The sequence below is a fragment of the Garra rufa genome, chromosome 16 (genome assembly GCF_049309525.1).
Source record: "Garra rufa chromosome 16, GarRuf1.0, whole genome shotgun sequence".
NCBI classification, from domain to species: Eukaryota; Metazoa; Chordata; class Actinopteri; order Cypriniformes; family Cyprinidae; genus Garra; species Garra rufa.
The window spans coordinates 5,422,076-5,441,892 of NC_133376.1; the positions used below are offsets into that span (position 1 = coordinate 5,422,076).

The 19,817-nt window shown below is 36.9% G+C and overlaps 1 protein-coding gene across 1 annotated transcript in view; it reads left to right on the forward strand.

Moving 5' to 3' along the window:
• The first annotated feature begins 665 nt into the window (after window positions 1–665).
• Window positions 666–19,817, forward strand: part of LOC141289010 (vascular endothelial growth factor receptor 3-like) — a 96,312-nt gene continuing 77,160 nt past the window's right edge. Inside the window, exons 1-3 of the mRNA XM_073821201.1 lie at window positions 666–771; window positions 14,229–14,325; window positions 16,520–16,794. Coding sequence (XP_073677302.1) covers window positions 714–771; window positions 14,229–14,325; window positions 16,520–16,794 — 430 coding nt within the window. The 5' untranslated portion in view covers window positions 666–713. The remainder of the gene's footprint in view (window positions 772–14,228; window positions 14,326–16,519; window positions 16,795–19,817) is intronic.

Here is a 19,817-nt window from a genome sequence, read left to right on the forward strand (position 1 = left end):
TGTTTGAAACCTTCTGGAAATTATCTGAGTATGTTTAAAATAGTCATTGGGATGTAAAGTTCAGTTGTTTAATCATCTTGTCATGGTCTGGATGTTTGACAAAGGACTTATCACACCTGTAGGGCAATTCACATTTGAGATGTTACCTATTCAGATCACTGCAGATATACTCATGAATCCAAGCTTTTTATATTTAGACATTCTCAATCAATTGGTGCCACAAAAAATTCAGGATTTTAAGATTTAAGACCATTGGATTTATGCTGTCAGTGATATTAACAGAAAACATATGTCCACTATAGTGGACACAAATTAACTGCTGGTCCTTAGAGGGATATATGTACTGTGTGCAAATGCATTGTCAGTTTAAACTTTAAAGCACAGGGGCCAGACACTTTATGTGACACTTCAGACTGGGGGAGTAATAGTATTATTACTGAGGAGGACACACAGGCGTTTATGAACGAAAAGCGGCAGATGAGTGAGTCAGAGGAAAAGGAAATGATTGTAAATCCATTCAGAACTTCAGGATTCTCATTTCAACAGGAAAAAGAGCGTTTTATTCCCGTCGTCCTGTGGCGCATCCTCTTTCAGAGACGCTTCTTTGGGTTTCACATGAATCTGAGGTGCTTCTGCTCGCTTTATTCAATTACATCAGAAAACACGCGGGTTTGCTAGAATATCTAAAACCCCGGAGGACTGGAAACCTGGAAATGAAGAGAGATTTTACGTTTTTCTGTCGGATTTGGATTGGGATTCCCTTTTTCTCAGGTGAGAACGCATTTTCGTGAACACTTCTAAATCTGTCCTTTTAATAGAACGCGGAAAAATTTAAACGCTGGCGTTTATACAAACGCAGAAAAAGTAGAACGTTCATATTATGAATAACGAAGTTGTCAAAACTTATAGCGCGCGAAAGTTCGTCGTAAATGTCCATTCAAATTTTGTCGCGTTCTAATCAGTGTAAACTCTCTGAAAGTTAGTGTAGGCGCTTCTTGTTAATGCTGTGAAATATTGGTTCAGTTCTGTATTATTCATGCAAGTGTTTTCATATGTGTATCAGCTCTTTCCTGATTATTGTTCATCATTATCCTTAGATTCATTTTGTGAAAAAAAACTCCAAATTAATGCCAATCATAAACAAATCCCGCAGAAACAAATGCACACAGAAATGTACAGAATCATGCACTGACGATTCATTCAATTCTTTTAATCAAATATGATTTTTTTATTGTTGATATTTTCGTGCCTTTAGTGCAATCACATTCTTTTCTTTCCGAATTGACCATAACTGGTCATTAATTAGGCTATGCAAATGCTAATTACAGTTCAGTGCATTGCTTCTATTCACATTGCATTGTCTTGAGTTTGATTACATCTTTCTTTGTCAAAAAGAGTATGATATATATCACTAGAGGGAGCCTTGTCTTTATTCTTGCCTGTTCAATGGATGTTAATTGGTCTTGATGAGATCCACTTCCAATTCCAGTTTAATGCTACACAGACGTGTTCAGCTTTAAAGAAGCCATCAGATATGTTTTATAAACTGCTGTTGTTTTTGAGAAATGGTGATTGAGCAATGATTGCTTTCTTTCATGTCTTCTTACAGATACAAGGTCTTGTTTTTATTTTGACGTTAAGCTTCATGGCATTTCCTGGTTATTGATATCCTGCATATTATTATTATTATTATTATTATTCTTTTTTTTGCTTTGGTATTTCTTATGTACACAGTTTTATTCCAACAGAACACCTCTGAAACCAGACCCTCAGTCAGGGGGTAATGTATCAGCCAATCATAATAGTGAGCTGTTTGAGACAACAGAAACACCCTTTTTTTCTGCACAAGTCTCAAATCTAAGTTTCATGGTGGTGGAAGAAAGAGAAGTTCACTTTGCTGTGAATCCCCCAATAAAGAGATCAAGAGTCTCAGTGAGTGCAGGTGTCATATAGTGAAATCGGAAAGGTTGGAAAACTCATTCCTCCAGTGTGTTGGCTGGTTACACATCAAATAGCAGCACCTCGGGTGAAGACTTTGGCAGAAGGATGAGCTTTCTCTAAATTCTGGGAATCTACAGCTATAAGAGCCCCACTTATAGATGTCTGCATTAAAACATTGCATAAATGAAAACCATATGGCAGCTTGGTGACCCTGTGTTTGACTGCTTTGTCATAACAAGTGCTGTGTCTGTGCTAAAATGCAAACTGCTAAAATCCTTTTAAGCAACATAGCTTTTCGTGTAACCAGCGTTTGCCAGAGCAAAAGTGATATAGCCTGTTATCAGTCAGCTACATTTGAAGATTTGTCATTTGCATTATGATGTATGTGTCACATACAGATTTATTCCGGAACAGCATGAGACATTTGTTGGCAGCAACACTGATTTCAGGGCAGTATCTGTAGTGTTTCATATAATGAAAATGACTGTCTAGAGATTCCACTGATTAAACCCCATGTGTTGGCCAAACAAATATTTCACTGTCAGCTCTCCAGGGTGTTCGTAATATAAAATACGACTGCAGGACTCTTTAAAGGTGTAATCGTAAAACCATATTTCAAAACTCGGAAGAGGGCTTTATGTCAAGACTTTTAGAAATGTGTTTCACATTTGCTGTGCTAATTGATAATCGTTTTACTGTATATGGAGGTTGGGGTTTCTGTGAAATTTCTTAATATTTTGATCTTCCTAGCTATGGGAGCAGTGAGATTAAAAAATGAAGCCTCACTTTTACTATTATTTAGATTTTTTTTCGGGTTTAGGAGCTGCAGAGATTATTTTCATGAAATCACTTCTGTTATATCACTTACTATACAAGCAGAATTCGCTGATAGACTTTCAGCCTGTTATTTGGTTAGTGTTTAAAGGGCTTGTCATCAGGTTATATACTGTGTTTTCACTTTAAATTGAGACCCTTCTTGAGGGGCCTCAGTGGAGGCTTATTGGTTTAGGCTCAGTGTCATCATAATTGGTGTGAGCTCCATGGCCTATGGCAATATTTCACGCTGTGCTATGAGGAGTAACAAGTGTTAGGTTTCTCTGGTCAGCGCTATGGCATGGTCTGCCATTGGAGGTCAGTGAGGGTTCATGGGAAAGAGGACCACCGGTGTTTCCGTAGCCTCCATAGACCGATTCCATATTGGCATGTTTAATCTCATGATACCCATTTCTGTGTCTGCATCATTGCATCAGCAGATTTATAATAGCTGCAATTAGATAATGACCCTGGCCTAAACATCTTGGCTGATTTGATTGTACTTTCAGCTGAGCTTTGATTCATACCAAGGACTCCTACTGTGTCATTATTGGTAGAAACAGCTCTTCCCGTAGAGCTAAATGGGGAAAATTGTTTCTGAATGACAGTGATGATAGAAAACGAGACGATGCAGTGGAAAGAAGACAACGTCCTGTTGGCAGCCTCCACAGGTACAGGAAATACTAGTAAGGGATGAGAAAGCGACATGTAGGAAACCCACACAGATGTCTCCCCCCACCCACAACATCCTGACCTCACCCCAAATCCCAGCCAGGAAAAAGGAAGGCCACAAGTAGGCAGATAGACATGCATGAAAGGACATACAGTCACATTTTTGGATCTCATCCTCTCCCGACGGGTGACAGCGGAATCAAAGCGTGTCCCTGGCCTTGGCTCTAGAGGACAGAGGAACTACATCCAGCTTTTTCTCCTTCACTCATGTTTTAATGTGCATGCACATCCCCTCCCGGGGCTTGACCACCGTCCTCCACGGGGAGCAGCGGGATGCTGACTCCTCAGTCCAGGGAGGAGGTCTGTTCCGTGGCCTAGCTGCCCTCCAGTTGTAGGCCGGACATTCGGCTATTTCAGGCCCTGTGGCCCACTGTCTGACTGGGATGATGTGATCTGACCCTGTTGACAATAGATAGAATGATAGATAGATAGATAGATAGATAGATAGATAGATAGATAGATAGATAGATAGATAGATAGAGAGATAGAACAACAAATGCAACATTACACTGTTATGTTTCACTAAAGGAAATTGTGAAATGAAAAGCCAAGCAGGAAAACAGGAAATTTACTGGATAAGAAAAAAAATGCATTTGCCTATCAAAGGCTCCATGTTTCCGTCCTCAGAGCAAAAGGGAAAAGACTTTTGCCACATGACTACCTTTGAAGGCTTTATTTCTCTGTGTTATATGTCCCACAGTGAATAACAATCCAGCATGCGTGCCCTAAAGTGCCACAATTACTCCTCTTTGCTCCTGAGTGCACAATTTTTCCACAGACATGCTACTTCCCAAAATACTCAGCAGCTCACATTCAGAGTTGCTTAACTGTCACTAATGGATGCACCAAAGTCTCACTTTACTCAGGAAACAGAATATTCTGCAAACCACATATCTATAACTGGAGTACAATTGTGATTTTCAGTTGACAGCAGTGAGAGAGAAAAACAAAACCTATGAATTCTAGTATGTGACTCCACTGCTCAGATATACTACCCAGATGTAACACAGCTTTTAGTGTAACTTCTGTAATTATTTTCATCTTCCTTTTGAATTTTGCATTCCAGTTAATCTGCAACCTGCTGTCTGCCCTGTGCAATTACAACAGAGGCTCATTAGAAAAACAATAAAACACTAACTTGTATTTTTTTTACACAAAGTATGGTCACGGGCGGATTACTGATGAATAAAAACATATTATTTTTTTCCAGTTCCATAGTACAATGCTAAATTATGAACTCATGCTTCTCTTAACATTTTGTTTGGTACGTTAGTTTCAAACACGATAGAGCATTAACTCTTTATCTCCACCAAGCATTTCATTTCTGAAAAACATTCTGTAATACGTAAAACAAACAACATAATAAAACTTTGCCATTTTCATGTTCATCTTAATTCAGTTAATTTTAATCACTTGTTTATTTTGTTATCTGTATCTAGTCACCAAAACAAATTCCTTGTGTGTGTAAGCACATTAGGCAATAAAGCTCTTTTTGATTCAGATTCTGATCTGTTTTGGATTAACTGAATGTGTTTTTGCACCACTCATTGAAGAAAGTGTCGCAAAATGTGCAAGAAGCAACATAATATTTTGAAAAAATATTGCCACCAGCACAATTTTCCAATCATCCAGTTACCTTGCTGAAAAAAACAACATAACCTGATTTAAAGTGGTTTAGTTGGTTGGCTCAAAAAATAACTTTGTCAGGCTGGAAGTTTCTAAGTTTTAAATAGCTTTTAAACTTGAAGATCTATAGTTTTAAACAGTTTTTCAGTTAATGAACAAATAAATATTATTTAATTTAAAAAATACATAATTAGCTGCATAAATCACTTAGTCAGTTGCCCATCCCAGTTATTCCCTTTAAAATATGCAGGGTTAAATGTATGCGTAGTTTTGTTTAACTCAATTATTGCTTAAAAAATAATATATTTCTTGCTTAAAATTAACCTAAAACAAGTTGAAAATGAACATTTATTAATATGTTCAATAAATGAAGATTTATTAATAAGTTGAACATTTTAACATAAAAAAAGATTATTAATAAATGTTAACCTTTTAATTACTGCTGATGCCTCTAGTGCTCATGTCTGATTTTTAATTAACAACCTATTTAGTGTTTATTTTAAAGGGGTCATCGGAAGCAAAACTCACTTTTACATGTTGTTTGAACATTAATGTGTGTTGGCACACCATACAATGATAAAAATCCACCCAGTGGTATTTTTTTTAATTTTTAAAAGTAATATCCCCTTTTTAAAATCAGGTCATTCTTAGCTTCTTGGCCCACGATAGTTGATTGACATGAGCGCCTTACCTTAGACCCGCCCTCACCGAGCTGAAACAGTCCGACTCCGATCGCCATTGTGTGACTCAGGTGCAGGGGAAGACAAGAATGTCTCAGATTGAGCGATTGAGGTGTTCTGTTGTTGGATGTAATAATGAACATCGCAGTCGTCATTTACTCCCGACATCTGAGCCGCTGAAGACACAGAGGATAGCATTACTTTCATTTTTAAAAAAGAAAGCATCGATCCCGATCTAGATATGCGTCTATGTTTGTGCGAATCATTTTTGATGCAGCTTCACCCACAGCAGAAGTGAGTATAAGGGTTTTTTATGCATCTTTGCAAACAGCCTTTCTTAATAATGTGCTTGTTGGCAAGTTTCGCTGCTAAACGTGGCTAAATGCAGCTAAATGCGGCTAAATGCGGCTAAAGTAAACATTACAGCTCATAATCCCACATCAGAGAGGGGCGGGGCGAGCAGAGCTCATTTGCATTTAAAGGGACCATGCAATAAAATGAGTTTTTTGCAGAGCTGATTTTGACAATGTAAACGGGTGTTTTTTTTACACTACTATTGAGAATTTTTAACCAAGTATATTATAGACTTTTCATTAAGACCCTAAAGAATCATATAAACTTGTGGAAAATGGGCATCTGATGACCCCTTTAATAGCCATATAATATTTTTAAATAGTTGAGTTAAATAAAACTACCCAGAAGTTTGGGTTAAACATTTAATCCAACTGCTGGGTCAAAACAAAAGTCGCTGGGGTTTGTCCAAATTTCACCCAGCGCTGGGTTGTTTTAACAAAGTGTTTTTTAGAGTGCAATATCTCAGGGAATATCATAACTCATGCTCACATTCAACTCTGAATAACAGAACTGTCACTTCTGTCTGACTTCTGTGGCCCAAAATTCCATCTTGGTTGACATGATAAGGCCACTTTGAAGAATTTAGTGCAATTTTAATACAGGGATTTATTTAGCCTCCAGTTGTGTTTCATACCCAACACCAAAAAAGAACAATAAGGATGTATCTAACCACTGCACACATCCAGTATCTATTGCAGTGTGCTTTGAATTACAAACATGCGATACAGTATGTGCCCTCATCTGTCTCTGCCTAGGGGTTAACCCCTGCTAACTGCTTATGTATTACTCTAGTCATATATCACACTGACAGGTTAACAGTCAGCGCCCCAGACGACTGCTACACACAGCATCCTTGTGAAAGAAATGTATGTCCATATGGAAAAGATCTGGCACACAGTCCATCACCGTATCATGGCAATTTAGCATTGAATCTTCAGCTTACGCTGGATGATTTCAGAATGCTGCCTTAATATCTCTAAGCCCCATGTAAATCTGCTATCAGATACCTTCCAAGTGTCTCTGATTCGGCTCATTCCTTGGTGCCTTCCAGCTGTGTCTATGGGCTGTGTCTATATTTTGGCAGAAAGTATGCTTGCATAAGTCAAACATCCTTACGAATATTTTTGCTGTGTGCAGTGGAGAGTTAAACCCAGGTCCATTGAGCACAGTACTGCTGGTTTTTTTTCTTTTTTGTGTGTCATCATCACATCTGGGGAGAGTAAATGAGAAACGCTGTGGATAAGAAGTGACCGCTCACACTGTGAGCTGCGTAATGTTTGTCATAAATCTTTTCAAGTCAGCATGTAGGCAACTCAATCTTTCTAGTTCAAAGTGAGCAAACCATGTGGTGATAGATCATATTTAAACCACAAGTAAGACAGAACTTGACATGTTTAGCAAAATGCTTACGTTTTCTGCATCATTTGGCTTTGATTTTGCATCAGAGAGGTTTAATAGGTGCATGCCAGGAAACATGATATAGGTCCATATGCATTGTAACAAAAAATGCATTCAAATGAATAAATTTGGCTTTCTGTCAGGAAATTAAGACTTTATCATGATATTTAACAGTGGTATTTTCTCTGTCATACCATAAAGCTATCATGCAGATACCACAAAAATAAAGAAGGACATTTTGTTTGTATCTCCATCTAATTGACCTTTTTTGCAGTTTCCATTAGCAAAGTATTCTTTGTTCCTAGGCTTGTAATGCAAATCTCTCATTTTTAATTATTCATCAGAAGTCCGTCTCATTTTTCAGAAAGATATTGTTATAAGAGTTTCTTTAGTAAATATTTGAGCTGTTAAATATGCCTAAATATAAATCAAAGTTTTGTTTTAAAGTATATTAGCTAATCATCTTTAAAGTTATATAATGTAAACATTCATGGGCTGGACAAAATAATGTGAACACCTGGAAAATATTTCTTTATTAAGGAGTTTTGCCACCATTTGCCTTTATTTGTTTGTTATACTGTATCTGGGTCCAAGCCGTCACTAGTTTCAAGTGAAAATCTCAGTAGCAATTTATGAGCACTATTCATCCTTTTTAAAAGTTTTTTTTTTTTTTTTTAAAGTTTAAAAAAACTCAGAGTGTAGGCAACAGTCTCTAGGCTTGTGGCATCCTAGACTCCAATTTTTTAATGTTTCAGAAAAGATTAATTACTGTCTCGCCAACTGACATTTCAGTACAGAGATAAACACTATAGGATCTCGCTTTTTTGGGAATGCTACAGAAATTTAGTGTATATTGTTGTTTGATTTTGGGATCTGAGGGAGCGTTTGAACCCATAAATGGTGACGTGTGACGTCATATTTTAACCCTCATAGAATAGATTCATACAACTTTTAAATAGTCTGTGGAATGTCATCTGTCAGAACATCTGCCACTTGAGACACTGAAGAAGGGAATTGACTTCTCATTCTTCTTTCCAAAAATATCCACAGTTGTTTGATAATATTCAAGTCAGGCAATTGAGCTATCAGGGCGGATGCTGGAGTTCATCTTGGTGATCCAACTATCCAGGTTTTATGAACATGACTTCCACTATACTGTTTGCTGATTTAGTCTTGACGTGTTTTGTGTATGCAGTCAAAATCGTAATGGTTGTTGTTCTTAAAGGGGTCCTACACTCTCAAAAAGGATGTGTTAATTTTAGCACATTTTGTGTCATTTTGTGTTAAATGTGTGTTAAAAATGAAAAAGAAAAAAGAAAATATCCAACACAGTGTGTCCAACACAATATGTGTTAAATATCAGCCAATCACATTGCTGCTTGCCTCACTTCATGAGCCGTTATTCTTCTGACACAAGCAAAGTTCCTCACGCTTCAAGTTTTCATCGTCAGGACATAACTTCGATGTGTGAAGGTAAGAAGTATTTGTATTTGCCATTATAAGTTTTTAAAATGTCTTTTGTGATCGTTTGGAGACGGTCGAGGGGCATTTGGCACAAATACGTGGTAGCCGGAAAACTGCCTCACGAATGCCGATGCGAGCTGCGCCTGCGCCTGCTGCACAACTCAGCGGTGGGAGCTTATTTGAACAAGCTTTATAGTTTCTTTTGTTAGATTAATTGTGAACAGAATCGCTCTTAATTAATCATTGACACGTCGTAGTGCTTCACATGAGGAAATGCATTCGTTCGTCGTGTCTTTCTCTTTGAAAATGAACATTAGTGGTGCCAAGTATTGTGCAAATTGCCCTAACGCTAACATAATCTCTGATGCTTAAGCTTTTCTTGCCTTTTTAGCTATCGCTATTTTACAATATTCGCTATGTGTAGCCTATAAATAACAAAAGTATCTTTATTTTACTCTTGCAGCTTTGAATGTAAGCCACCACTGAAGCGCTTGTGGCAGTTACTGATAGGAGACGAACGAGAGACTTCATCTCACCGACCATCACCATCAGTTGTATGCAGATGAAAATATGTAAATAAAACGATTAATGCTTAAGAGGTTGTCAAATACCACATTTTTTTAATTTAAAGTACAAACTTTATAAACCATTAACAACTTTTCACTCAAGGAACAATTAAAATGTTGAAGTGACTGTATTGTGATTGTTTACCTCTCTTTTTTGAACCTTTTTGAGTTTTTATGTAATTGTTAGTAGCAATTAATAAATTTAAAAAAGTTAATAAATTGTGTTTAAACTATACAGTAGTTTGCAGTGTCTTTATTGCATACAAAATTTGTTAAAAATAACACATACTTGACACAAATTGTGTATTTATAACACAATAGTGTGTAGAAAAAAACAACACATTTTCTGTGTTAGCTGGAATAACACACTGGTTGAGTTAAAACTAACACAAAATGTGTTGTCCTTAACAAGACACAAAGGTGTGTTAAGAAACAACACAGGCTGTGTTGTTTTTAACACATCCTTTTTAAGAGTGTATTATGCTTTTTCACTTTTTGTATTTTAACCAGTGTGTAAAAACATCTACAAAGTGATATTTAGTAAAAAAAAAAAATCCCTTTTCAAGAACTACAACGAATGGACTACAGCGTTTGTTTTCCGGATGTCACAACGCGGTCCATTCGAATATCATTCAAATAAATCAGTTCGGAAATTAGAATCGTTGGCTGGTGGGGAGGGATGAGGTGGGGGATTCGCCTAACTTTAGTGATGTAGCAAGGGCAGCTGCTTCTGGGATGCTTCAGCGAGCCGCAGGGCAGCTGGTATAAACGCGAGCATTGACTAAAGTGTCCGTGAACCTCTCCGGTAGCCGTGCTGGAGCCGCGCTGTTGACGTGTGTGGTATAGAGTGTCAAAACACATGGGGAGCCGTGGCTGATATAAACACAAGCATTGACTAGAGTGACGATCATCAGTGGTCACGTCAGAGCCATGCCGTATACGTGTGCAGTGTGTGGTAAGAGATTTATTCATCATACAGTGTAGATAGCTTCAGTAGCCTTATGTTGGAGCTGATTTCGGGCGTGTAAATAATTAAATAAATTAGCACAATGATGATAATATCATGTATCGCGATCTTGCAGGCTGACGATAGGACCAACACTACTGTAGCGTTTTTTTTACTTACCCTCCATGGATCCTAGGTGTATATGACTTCCTTCTTTCAGACGAATGCAGTCGGAGTTATATTAAAAATAATCCTGGCACTCCCAAGCTTTATAACGGCATAGACAAGTGTTTCTCTCCATCAGTCCAAAACAAGTCGATCCTTAATAAAAAGTGCCTCACATGACTCCAGAGGGGTCATTAAAAGCCTCCTTTAGTGATCTGATGTGTTTTTGTTAGAAAAATATCCATATTTAAAACGTAAGAATTACTCTAGCTTGCGCTAACAGTTGTACACAGAGCTTGCTGCTTTGGGAAGGGGTGTGGCAGGACTGAAACACTGTCTAAGCTGTTCTCCAATTGCAACGCAGTGGGACTGCTAACCAATCACAACTCATTTCATTTTTCGGAAGGCGGACCTTCATCAAACCCAGAACTAATCGAGCCATTTGTGCCAGCCTGGGGAGAAAGCTATTGTAATAATGTAAATTATGTGAAAAATAATGTGTTTTCAAACCACCAAGCATGAGAGCATGTTCTAGTGCACTCCCAAAACAAGACAAAGACTTTGCTAAAGAGCATAATAGGAGCCCTTTAAAACACTAACTGTGCTGTTAAGGTTATAGATGCTCCTGCTAAACAGGCTCCTTTGATTTCTGCTTTTTGGATGAAAAATCTGCACATTTTTAGAAATGTGTTGATTTCAAAATGTACTGACAGCGTAGGCAGAGCATAATGCACATTTTCTGATTTTACCAGTAGCTCTTCCACATCAACTACAGTATTAAAAATCGTGTTTGTCATACAAATTCATACGAATTGGGGAATTCATACGTACGATTTAGCCAAAAATGTCTGAATTCGTATGAGTGAGGTCGTGCAAATTCGTCACCTCGTAAAATATGTACAAATTGCTGTGAGATTAGGCTGTCATGTTTGAGGACTAAGCATGAAAAGGTGAAATGTTGGGATCCGTGATTGCAGCCATTGCTTTTCTATAGCGTGCCTCAGTGTTGTAAGGAACACAATTGTTGAAATTTAAGAAAACAATTGGTTGGGACTGTAAGTTTAATTACACTGGCTCTAAATCATTGGCTCAACTACTGGTTAAATTCTGCAGAACAAAAATCACTTTATTAAAGCTCACAAAATAATCCGTGGTTAGTTTTATCCCTTCCGGCTGTTGGCTCGGGATTCAGATAGATTATATTGCACTCAAACTGGTAGTTAAGACGAAAGCAGATATAATATGCACAGGTTTTTAGAAAAAACAATAATAAATGTGAGCCCTCATATTTCACATTTATCCATAGACTGGCGATACCTAACAATAAATCCTCAGTGCTGAAAATACTGCTGTAGAAAAACCACCAGGATGTTCATGTTCAACTGTAAACAGGTCATTGACTCGCCATCAAATATTTACAAAATTCTATTGTGGGCTTTTGAGGCCGGATGCGCCTGAAACAGATGGATTGTGCACATGAAATGCACTCTTCCAGAAATATTCCTTGTGATTGACATGTGTGCTTATAGTGTCCATGGAGTCAAAAGGGACAGGCATGAAAAGCAGTTTGCTCTGCCTATCTGAAGAGAAAGAGAAGATGCCACTTGAACTGTGCCTCAGTGTAGAAATAATACATTTCTTTAAAAAACTAATATATTTCTATCATGACAACTCTCAGAGTGTTTAGCATGGTAATGTACATGACAATACTGGATTCTGATTGGCTGGCAGGTATGCAGTAAAACAGTTTAATGCAAATGACCATGAAATAAGCGGGATAATCAATGGCTTGCTGTGCATTAATGAATTTTAAATGCATGACACAGAGGCAAAGAACCACCCAGCACGAAGCGAAGGCTGTTGATTATTGCTTACATATATGAATACAAAACTGCTAAAGAAAACTGAAATTTTAAGGTACTTTACAAAAATGTCACAGGCAACGTTCTCTGAATTCCTCAAAGGTTTGGTTGTAGATAAGGAATTTATGATTAATGAAGCTTTTTGTGGAATGCTTTAGCTTATTTTCAGACTATTAGTGTATTTGATTCATTTAGTTTATTTAACTTAAAAAAATTGTCTCCACTTTTTACATAGACAACATTAAACAACAAATAAATTAGTAGTAGGAGTAGTTCACTTTCACATATCAATGTCTTGTTACAGTATTGTTTTAGAAATCTGTGGTAATTCAGCCTTTCTAAAACCTTGCCAGTAATTTAAAGATGTCCTGCTTATTCAGTAATAAATCACATCAGGAAAATAAATTAGAAACACAAAGTTCGGACTGTATTCAGTTGCATAAATGGTTGTACTTTTCTCTGACAGGGTTTTGTGTACTCATTTCCACTGTATTTTCCTTTGATAAACTCGTCAGGGAAAGTAACACTTATTGATGTAATTTGTGAAATGATTTGGAGGCTCCTTTTGATGCTCTTCTTGTTAGAATTTGGTGTTGAATAGATCCAGGTGCATCTCATAACTCCTCTTGGCATGTTCATACGCCCGTGTCCTCTGAGAGCAACAGGAGACATTTATACTATCAGCACTCATAGACCAATTAACGTGTGCGCAATGACCTTTCTGCCCCACTGTCAGCGTAACACAAACCAGATTAAGGGCCTTTCAATGTGCTAAATGAACTAATTAAAAAGCCCTGTAATAAACAATGAAGCACATCTGTTGATGGTTGCATGAGTAATCCAATGAAACACCTAATGATGTGAAAATCAATCCCAGGTAATTAATGATATAAGGTGCATTTTGTCCAAGGGGGCAAGGGAGGCAATGTCTTCGCAAAAACATTCAGATGAGAAAATTGGTGCAGTACAAAAACAAACATGGCAAAATTATAGAAAATTTATTTAAATGAATTAAAAGTGTGGTCACATTTACTGCTGCGTTTGGTGATTTTACTCGGGGGAAACCTAGTTATTTCAATACTTTCCACTGCTTTCTCGTTGGTCATGTGAGTTCTTTGAACTTGCCAACAGAAAGCCGCCTGGTTTTGAAGTGATTTCTGTCTAAGCTGTACTTCTTCTGCTGACAACGGAGCCTCTTTGCCCACAAAATATTGTTAATGTTTCCCTTAAACTCACTTCAGTTGTCATTGAACTTATAAAGTGAGGCACGAATTCCACATGCCAAAGAAATTGTGTAAACTTTAAATGCAACTGCAATGTAATTTATATTGGACTAAAAACCCAAACAACACACTTGACCTTAGCTCCACCACACAGTGAAATGACATCCAACGATCTGTCAGGAGTGATTATTAGTGCTGGAACATAAAGGGAATTTGATTGTTTCTTAGATCAGTGCTTCTCAACTCCAGACCCACTGCTCTGCACATTTTGTATGTCTCTATTATGTGACATAATTGGTTTAATTCATGAGGCTTACTCCTAATGAGCTGGTGATCTGAATTATTTGTGTTTAATAAGAAAGAAAAAACAAAATGTGCAGAGCAGAGTTGAGAACCACTGTCTTAGATTCTGCTGTGAATGTACTAATGATAATGATGATGCTCTTCTCTTCCTGTAGGTCTGGTGACTGGGTTTTCTATGAGTCCACCCACCCTTGACAACACCAAAGACCAGCTTGTGATTAACGCTAACGACACACTGACCATTACATGCAGGTACAATCAAATGATCTATTAATGGGTACTTGACCTTATATACTAAACTCTTTATTAAAAACTTCACTATCATTTTGTCTTAAACAATCTTAAACAGCATTTATTTATTTTAAATAAAAGTTAATTAACCACACCACAGAGCTATTTACACTAGTTAAGGTCAAAAGACCTTGACCAGTTACAGAGCCTAAAATTGACTTTTACATTTATATCAGTGTTAATTTCGTTTCATCCTAATTTTTTGTCAACAACATTTTTTCACAGACGATAACGAAATGAAAACTCGTTCTGAATGACAAAAACTATGATGAAAATCTATTGACATTTTCGTCAACGAATAAAAACGAGACGAAAATGTTAGAGAGAGACAATTTAGGAAGAGATTTATTCGGAACGAATCTGCTGCGCGGTAAGGAGGTTAGATGCGTACATATATGAACTGTATCATAGTCTTTTGATCAATCCTGTGGGACATAAGCTAGCATACATTTGCTTCACATCTCATAAAACGTTCAAAAATGTCATCTGGGAGGAAGAGAAAAACAGAAATTTGATGACGAAAAAGACAGCTAAATTCGGTCCGGTTTTCTGAGTTAGAACGGAGAAATACACAAAAAATGATGTTGAATTGTTCCATTTTGATGAGTATTCATGGTAACACACTCGGTTACATCTTAGGTAAACATAAACAATTGGGAGACTATCAGACGTGTATTGCATTCGGTTTTAAAGGGACAACAGCCTAATTTAGTTGCTATTTTCTGTGGCATTCATGTTAATAAACCAACAAAAGAAAGTCAGAAAATCACTCACTGCTCTTGACTGAGTCACTTTAGTTGCCGTAATAAAGATGAATCTGAATTCATTTATATAAATAAATGTCCGCTCAAAGTTGTTATAAAGAATGCATAATTAGCCTTTATAAGTATTTCATTGAAAAGAAGACCATGTTCTTGTTTTTTTATGAGAAGTGGTTTCATTTAATTTTAATATAAAGGCATGTTGCATGTCACAGCAGTTAAATCGGTGTCTATTATGATAAAACCTTAATATGAAACCTATATAATGAGTTTGGTCATTTCAGAGAAATGTTTAATAAATGCATTGCACTGTAACTAAACCCATTAGATTTTAGCTGCATAAATCTACTGTAGATTTAGTCGACTAAAATCTTATGATATTTAGTTGACTAAAACTAGACTAAAACTAAAACAATTCAGATGACTAAAACTAAATGGCATTTTAGTCAAATGACTGTGACTAAAACTAAATCAAAATTTGCTGTCACTGATTTATATACATTATTTCTGTTACTCTTATTGACACTCTTATTTATGTTGATTTAAAAAAGTCCATGGGAACGTTAAACAATGACTACCCTAAAGCATCTAGGTTATTTTTTTTTTGTTGGCGTCAAATGGGATAAAATTTCTAGTTAAATAAACAGTCAAGACAGATTCAGTCATTTTTGATTGAATAGTCGGATAAGCCTGTGAGCTATTACGAAAACAAGGAAAATGTTGAATTTGGAAGTGATTGGATGGTACGATTAGAAATAAATGTGGTTTGAACACGCAGGGAGGCGATCCAACATATTTAGCTCTAATCCCTTCAAAATTTACAGACATTTCTCACCAGGAATTTCCAGAATAAATAGTTTTTTAACAATTACAAACATATACCTTTGAGAGAAAAGCATATTTTTGGACCACCGCATAGTGTGACCGATGAACAGTGTTACGCAAACTCATGGCTGGCATTCAGAAATCACTGTATTTCATAATCTGATTGAGGAACACATCAGGTTAAATGTCAATTTTCAAACATTACTGTTATTACTTTTCAAAGCCTAGAACCCAGGATTTAAACAACCACCCTCCTCTAACCTTAAGGATTACATTATGGCGTTCAAGCCAATGCTCCATTTGTGGTACAAACCTTAATGTCATATTAAGAGAGTTGTACTGTTACTTTTCTAAATGTTTAGACTTATAAAAAATCTGCATAGATTTACACTGAAGGAAGGGCCTAGATGAGGAGACTTAATCTTTATCTAGTCAGCAATAGTCGGTTTTGTCAATAAGATAAACTGTTGGGGTATAAACCACTTTTTTACTTAGAATTTAGACCCTCAAGTTCATAAACATTTAGATTGGCACTGATTTTAATGTGATCACCTGACCCATTCCACCAGGGGACAGCGGATTCTGGACTGGAGCTGGCCTGAAGTGTTTTTGAGTAAAGTGGAGTTTACTGATCGCCAGGATCAGCAGTCACCCACAGACACCCCAGGCCACAGAGCAGTCAGGGTGCAGGAGTGTCAAGGGGAGCCTGGGAAACCCTACTGCAAGACCTTAATACTGACCAACACCCAGGCCAATGACTCAGGATACTACCGCTGCTTCTACCAGGACATCAAAGCTATCATCGATGGGACCACGGCAGATAGCATCTTCGTCTTCGTGCGAGGTGAGAGCTGTAAACAAACTTCCTTCTTATTAGAATTAAAACTTCTTAGTCTTCTTATTATATATTAATAATACATTCTGGTTGTAGCATTCCGTTTTGGTGAGCTGTGATATATATACAGGGATGCACATAAATTAGAAATGTTGAATGTTACACGGTTGAAGGTCAGTGGTTAATTAATTATATTCCCAGAACCCGAAGTTAAAGATGTTTCCTTGTCTTAAGAATAATACATTTATTTATATATGTGTAAAAACATTTGTCACTGTTTTTTTCCTTAAGGGGAGACACTGCAGGCAAAAACACTGTTTTTTCATGCACCTGTCAAGTTTGAGATTTTGGGCTTTTTTTTTTCAGACTAGTGGTAAAAAAACATCCAAAAAAACATGGTTAGGTGTTTCTTTTTTGGCACTTTATCTATTTGTGTCAATAGATTTCATTTACCATTCCTTATTTTTAAAGGCTTTTTTCTCAAAATGAGTTTTTTTCTCCTACACTGAGCCATAAATCTCCATTTCAGTAGCACACCAAACTTTTTTTATTCCTGTCTATATCCTTTTTACAGAAGGATTTGTTCATATATAATTTGCTTGATTTTATACATTTTATTCCCCCCCAAATTGTAAAAATATATTGTTTTCTGTCTGTTCTAAGTTTTTTCTGAATTATGGAGTGACATACTGAGATACCCAAAATTCCCTCTGTAAAAACATTTGACTCTAATATGTCAAAAAAATTAAACAAGAATTTTGAAACTGACCTCATCCAGTGTTTAGATTTTTGTACTATAAATGTATGCAAATTAGCACATATTTCATTAAATAATGCCTCACTTGCATATTTAAAACTAACATTTTAGAAAAGTTGTAATACAAAAAATGTTTACAATTATCAATGTAATCAATCAACTGGGTAAGTAAGGTATAACTATTAGTTATTTTTTTTACCCTATTCACCTGCAGTGTCTCGCCTTAAGAGTTGAACTATGAGCTTGATGGAACCAACATAAGTGTCTACATATGAAATACTACTGTAATATCACTTCTTTGTGTAATATCATTAAGGATATGTTGTGGAAGCGTAAGGACAAATTTACTTTATTTTAAAATCACATTACTTCATATGCATTTAACCAGATCATTAAAGTAATGTAAATTATGTAAGTAAGTAATAGGAAGCTATAAATGGTGCTTAAATGTTGTTGTTAGAATGGACCTGCAGTTAATGTTAAGGTTCTGGACAAATGGACTGCAGTTCTTCCTTGTTCTTTAGATCATTTGTGTAAATACATACTTAACCTTTGAAAGTAGTTCTGTTTAGTTGAATATCAGTGTCTGGTGCCTTCTGTGGCATTTTCCTGAGGCAAACCAAATCACAAATCCCATTTTTATTTGAATCCCTTCAAAGAATGCTTGGCCAGGCTATCTTTGTATAAAGATACAAAGATTCTTTTTTCTTTGGGTAACAGACAAAGACATCATAAACATCTAATTCAAAACATTACCCTGCTTCAGAAGATCAGAGAAGATTATACATGAACATGCTTCAAGCATGTTTGGTTTACCCTGAGATGGCCAGGGATTAGGAAAGAGTTTTATACTGAATAAACTAAAGATAAGAATGTATCAGATATCTGCTGATATCAGCACTACTGGGAAAGTACATTTACCGTGTCACCCTGAAATTATTATATTAAGTGGCTTCTTCTTCTTAGTGATATTTAGTGCCAGTTTATCAGGAAGTGACGATTTTGTTCTCTTTGGCTCGTTGAATGGAAACGGTGCTTTATTCGCAAATGTTACTGTTCCATCATTAATGAGTACCTACACAAGAACAAATGACTAATGCACTATTAACTTTCTAGTAGCTACTATCTACTAACAAGAAACTCAAAATAATGGTGCTCAGTTGAATGTAGTAGTTCACTATTAACTACAATATACAGTATCGCACAAAAGTGAGTACGCCCCTCACATTTCAGCAGCCATTTTAGTATATCTTCTCAAGGGACAATACTAAAGAAATAAAACTTGGATATATTTTACAGTAGTCAATGTGCAGCTTGTATAGCAACCCTGAAATTGACTTACATTACAGTGGTCAGGGTCATACAGAGGTTTTTCGAGATGGGTTCCATTCGGAACAGGCCTTGCAAGGGTTGATCAATGAAGTTGAGCACTCGTTCTGTGTGTCAGGTGCAGAACCTGGCTTCAAAAAACAGATGCATGAGTGCTGCCAGCATTGTTTTAAAGGTTGCAGAAGTAGAAGGTCAGCTTGTCAGTGCTCAGACCATACGCCGCACACTGCAACAAGTCAGTTTGCATAGGCATTGTTCCAGATGGAAAACTCATCTGAAGCTGGCTCAAAAGAAAGTCCACAAACAGTTTGCTGAAGACAACCTGTCCAAGAGCATGAATTACTGGAACCATGTCCCGTGGTCTGATGAGACTATAAGATAAACTTGTTTGGCTCAGATGGTGTCCAGCATGTGTGAAGATGCCCTGGTGAGGAGTACAAAGAAAATTGTGTCTTGCCTACAGTCAAGCATGGTGGTGGTAGCATCAGGTCCTGGGCTGCATGAGTGCTGCTGGTACTGGAGAGCTGCAGTTCATTGAGGGAAACATGGATTCCATTATGTACTGTACATTCTGAAGCAGAACATGATGCCTTTCCTCCAGAAACTAGGCCGAATGGCAGTTTTCCAACATGATAACCCCAAACACACCACCAGATGACAACTGCCTTGCTGAGGAATCTGAAGGTGAAGGTGATGGAGTGGCCAAGTATGTCTCCAGACCTGAACCCTATTACAGTTTTTCTCAATTGCTTAAACACATTTCTTGAAATTATGCCTCTTATTTGCGAAACTCTAAACACAAATCCACAACTCCTAACTCAATTCCCCAAACTTCCTATATTGAGGTCAAAATGAAGCTCTCCACTCAAAACAACTCAATCTTGCTGAAAAACCAAACTTTGCTCTCAGACATGACACACAAATCCTCAAAAAAACTCACACTACA